Source organism: Arachis ipaensis, chromosome B2, assembly GCF_059453495.1.
Source record: "Arachis ipaensis isolate K30076 ecotype BB chromosome B2, ASM5945349v1, whole genome shotgun sequence".
In the NCBI taxonomy this organism is placed as follows: Eukaryota; Viridiplantae; Streptophyta; class Magnoliopsida; order Fabales; family Fabaceae; genus Arachis; species Arachis ipaensis.
In genome coordinates, this window is record NC_142437.1 from 15270203 (window position 1) to 15275403 (window position 5201).

The window sequence follows — 5201 nt, forward strand, 5'->3', positions numbered from 1 at the left end:
TTGCCAAAAACACTTAAATGTATAACTGAACTATTTTTTTTATTTGACTATTTTAAGCGAATCATTTATGCTTCTATTTGATTATATATATTTATATGTCAATATAAAGTCACGAAGCGTGGTCAATGTGCATTTCTATGTATCATCAAACTTTATTTTGATTAGCCAAATTTGCCAAATATTATTATTTGTCTATATAGCATGTTGTAAGAGATAAATTATTGATTAGATATTTCATTATACAATTACTTATTTATCTCTTTTTCTTTCATTTGCTAACAAACAAATCAAATGCCGTTGTTTTCAACGGTTACTCGATCCACCGGCGCGGGACATGCATGTCACTCCGCGCCTTATTCTTCATCCCCGTATTTTCTATTTTTTATTAATTATTTATTTATTTTATTCTATTTTTTCCCAAACGAAAAAAGATATACATATTCTTTTCCATATATGATCAGAAATTGCCTCTATTCCTCATCTCCCTCCTTCTCCTGAAGTTGCAGAAACAGGTAAAACACTTTTCTCCGTTTTCAATTTCGTATATGATTTTTTATTTCATCCTGTTAATTTTTGTAATTATTTTGCATAGCAATCATAATCTTCGGTGCAGAATTTTCCCTCTTGAATTTATTTTTTTTGTTGTGTTTCACAATTATTTTATATATTTATGATGATAATTTAATTTTCGGTTGCTAGTTGATATAATGTGTGATGGTTGGGTTTGGTTTGAATTCGTTCAACCGTTTGTGCTTGTGGCTATTCCCCAATTATTAAATAGGTAATGATTAATCAGTTGGAAGAGGAAGAGTGCATTTCATTTTCATCATTTATTTTCTTTTAATTCAACCTGCATTTTTGTTCCTATTTATTTGTTTGTTTTGATTGTTGGTGTCATTATCTGAGGAGTTTTGGGGATTTTTGTTGTTGCTCAATTTAATTAATGTTATTGTTATTGTTGATTTGTTGTTGTGATTGTGCTGTCTGTGATTATGATCATGTCTGAAAAACTTGTTGATTGTTAAATGTTTGTGTCAATTTAATGCATTTATCTTAATTTGATTAACTTCTCATGATGGCCATTTTTTGCTTCTTTGTTTATATGTAGCCTTCTAGCCCTAGCTCCTTGAGATTTATGATAACATAGATTCATAAATTTTGGGTTGAGTTGGGTGGCTGTATCTGAGGAACGCATATCTTCTCTATGAATCTATTGGATTTGTAGAGAAATTCGTGCAGCGGAGTTGGCAGCAGTTAGTGGAAGCAGAACTTCATTCGGCAGAACAATGGGGGTGCATGGAGCAACCCTTCTTACATCTGCAGTTTGTGAGTGGTTCTTGATCTTTCTGCTGTTTTTCGAATCCGCGCTATCATATTTCCTTGCAAGGTTTGCAAGGTATTGCCATTTGCAATTCCCTTGTTTGCTATGCACTAGGCTGGATCGTTTCTTTGGTAAAGATAAGCAGGAGTTCTATCAGAACCTGTTTTGCGGCGACCACAGATCCGAACTAGCATCTCTGGCTTCATATCATGCTCATGGGAAGATTGCAGATGGAAAAAGAATGTGTGATGATTGTCTTCTGTCATGCACTACCAGCACTAAACCGAACATGAAATCTCACAAGTTGTTGGTTGGTAAATTGGGAATGGTTAATGGTGGTTCTAGTTCCCAAAGCCCGTCTCTATCCAAAGACTCGCTAAATGGCGCTAAGGGGCCGAGTACGTGTGCTGGCTGCTACAAGCTTTGCAAGTCAGAGCAAAATGCCCTGAGATCTATCCAACTGAAATCACCTAAGAGAACTTTTATTAAGCCACCATACATTCCTTTGCCACAAGTGCCAAGGCAAAGCCGTTCAAATCACCGGGATAATTCGAAGAAAACAAAGGGCCAATCTTCAGGATCAGAAGATAAGCGTTCTCATCGTCAACCATCTCGTATGGTGTACAATGAGCCGAAAATGTATTCTGATTCTGAGTCTGATTTTCCATTTTCTGATGATGATGTAGCTAGTGTATTACCTGGCAATACATCTCGATTTAAACCAGTAGTTCCCCCAAGACATGTTCTAAGAGGTTTGAATCTTCCAAATCCCAATATTAGTTCCCCCAAAGCCATGCCGTCACGTCCGGATTCATCTGAGGAACCTAAGATTAGCAAGCACCATGATGTCCCGGAAGAAATTAATTTGAAGCCAGAAAATCAATCTAGTTCCGAGCTGCCTGAGCTCATCTCACTAGACGATGTTCCATCATCACCTAACGCAGAGAAAATTCCTCGTAGAGAATCTGATGGTGTGAAAACAACTTCTCCTTCTCAGAATTCTCTTCCCACTTCCATATCCGAGCTTATGACTTTGGATGGCATTGGAGCATCACTAAATAAACGTAAACTTTTCTCCTTGTGTGTCTGTTTTTTCAATTGAAAATTTAATCTAACATTTGATTTCTTAAATGTTTCCAGCTGAAGATGTTACAAAATCAAGTGGTGTGGAGCTTGCAACCGAAGAGGATAGGAAAGACACAAAGAAGATTGATACAACACAAAAAGCATCTGTGGAAACTGATAAAGTGGTAAGTGATTCTTCTCCTTTAAGCCATAGTCAAGAGAACTCAAACAACATGAGTCAGTCTCCTGTCTCCACCAAAGAAAACGTCACAGCTGGTGGGTCTGATAACTCAGAGGTTTTAGCGAACCATGTCCAGTCCACCGAGAGACACGTTGAGGCCTCGGATTCAAATGAAGTTAAGCCACCTTCAAGTTCATCCTCGGTAGGATCTGATTTTGAATATCTGGATGGAAGCAAAGTTAATGAAATTGAAGGGGAGTCTATTATTGATCAATTGAAGCGACAAATTGAGTATGACAAAAAATGCTTGGAGGCCTTGCAAAAGGAACTGGAGGAAGAAAGAAATGCTTCTGCCATTGCCACAAATCAAACAATGAATATGATTACCAGGTTGCAGGAGGAGAAGGCAGCACTGCAAATGGAAGCTCTGCAATATCTAAGAATGATGGAAGAGCAAGCAGAATATGATAGAGATGAATTGGACAAAGTTAACGATCTACTGACGGAAAAGGAAAAAGAGCTACAAGATTTAGAAGCAGAGCTGGAATTTTATAGGGAGAACTGGCCAGAGGAGCCTATGGTCCAAATTTCTAATTTGAAGGTAGAAAATGTTGCAGAACAAAAAACTGCCACAGATATCACAAATGCTGTAACCACTTCCGGTTCAAAGCTGACCAAGGTATCCAAAATCCGTGATGAAGATCCCATTGGTGCAACCTCCTCACCTTTAGACTTTGAAGAGGAAAAGCAATGCATTTTGAATCGCTTGAAAAGCTTGCAAAATAGGCTTAAAGAACTTTATGGTAATGAGGTTTCCTCCGAAAAGATTGAAGGAAAAAAACTGGATCAACAAGGATCTTCTAATGGTGAAGAAGAAATTGATTCATCCATGCAGAAAAATGTTAATAATATGTCTAATGGAAATCATACCGATAAGGATGGCTCAGCTTCTTTAGATAGTGATGATTGTTCTCATAGTAATGGGAACAATCATTCCAGGAAAGAAGTCGAATTGGATGCTCTGGAAAATGAAATATCAGACCTTAGTGAAAGGTTGGAAGCAATCGAATTTAATCATAATCTTCTTGAGCATATATTTAATTCTCTTCGAAGCGGAGATGACGGAAAGCAATTTATTCAAGATTTAGCTATTCAATTGCGCGACATAAGGAAAATTGGGATTAGATCAAGATGGTAAGCATCTAAACAGAAATTTTTGTATGATACTTTGTCAAGCATTATCCATGTTCATCTCAACATGAATGATATGAAGTACAAACTGACTGAGATTCTTCTCAATTAGCTCTGATGTTAATATAGACTTTAAATTTTTTTTTAAACCTGCTGCATGATTTGGCATGAATATAATGATAGAATCTTCGTATAAATGGATTCAAATGATGATGCTTAATTTATAAGTAAAACTAGTGCCTTGTAATCTATAGCCTTAATTTTGATTGTATTGTTTGATATCCTAAATGTAATCAATTTCTTCATTTTTAACAATTTTTGCATATTGCAGATGTATGCTGGATAATCGTGGAGAATCAGCATAATAAATAAATAAGCTTTGTAGTCTATACCCATACAATGGGCAAAGATGATAGAACCAAAAAAGTATACTTTTCTCTTTGATTTGCCTGCATATTGCAGCACAGGCATTCTACACAGATTGTACAATAGGATTAGTAAACTTTGTCTTATCCTTCTTTAATTATGGGTGGTCTTTTTTTCTTTTTCCTTTTTTTTTTCTGGCCCTTTGTGTTGTTATGTACTTATGTTAACTTGGGTTAGAGTTTCGAGTTTAGTCCCGGTGTATTTTATAAGGTTCATGAGTAAGTTTTTGTGTCTTTATAAGTTATACGATGGAAAACAATTGTTACCTAACTCCTATGTTTCAACATTTTTAAAATTCACCAAATATTTATTGGTTATAGAGAAGTTATGTCCCCAATTCTGTAGTAACGCTGCTACTTTTCATGGGGTTGTTACCCTTGGAATATATTTGCGACATATAGTGTCTTGACAAGAGTAAGATCCGGCATGGTTAAAATTAAAGAAAAATGATAGATATTAATACTTTTTGTCTTATTTTTGTTTTACATTCGAACTAATACTAGTCAATTCTCTACTTTTTAATACTAAAAATGTTGGTCTTCTAGTGTTTCCTAAATTAAATAAGATTGTAGTACTTCATAAGAACTAAATACCTAAAAAAACAAGAGTAATATTCGAAGTTACAAGTTGAGATAATCTCTAACTAACTTCACATGTCAGAGAGTGCAACTTCTAACAGAACTAATAAAAAACTAACCTACCTCTATGATGATGTGCTTAACTAACTTAACTAACTCCTCTTAAATAATGGAGATGACCATAGTTTTTGTTGTTGGTTCTTGGTAAGAAAGATGCGTCATAACTCATAAGACAAGCACAATAATGGTTTGGGATATTTGCGGATCGGATTAGATATGGCCAAAAATCTCGATCCGATCCAATCCGCATTAAACTTATTGGATCTAATATCTGTAATTTTTTATGTTCAGGTTCAATCATATTCGATCCGCACATATATGGATTGGATCGAATTTGATATCAAATATATCCGCAAAATAAAAAAATATATTAAAAAGC

At 35.3% G+C, this 5201-nt stretch overlaps 1 protein-coding gene across 1 annotated transcript; it reads left to right on the forward strand.

Annotated features, from left to right (window-relative positions):
• The first annotated feature begins 358 nt into the window (after positions 1 to 358).
• On the forward strand, positions 359 to 4421 carry LOC107624984 (putative myosin-binding protein 4). Its single transcript, XM_016327488.3, has 4 exons — positions 359 to 512; positions 1109 to 2385; positions 2462 to 3761; positions 4090 to 4421. Coding segments are annotated over exons 2-4 (2400 nt in total). The 5' UTR covers positions 359 to 512; positions 1109 to 1286; the 3' UTR covers positions 4091 to 4421.
• Positions 4422 to 5201: the final 780 nt, after the last annotated feature.

Coding starts and splice junctions, on each gene's coding strand:
- LOC107624984 (XM_016327488.3), top strand. CDS start 1,287: ATGGGGGTGCATGGAGCAACCCTTCTTACATCTGCAGTTTGTGAGTGG. Junction 2,386..2,461: donor TGGAGCATCACTAAATAAAC/GTAAACTTTTCT, acceptor AAATGTTTCCAG/CTGAAGATGTTACAAAATCA.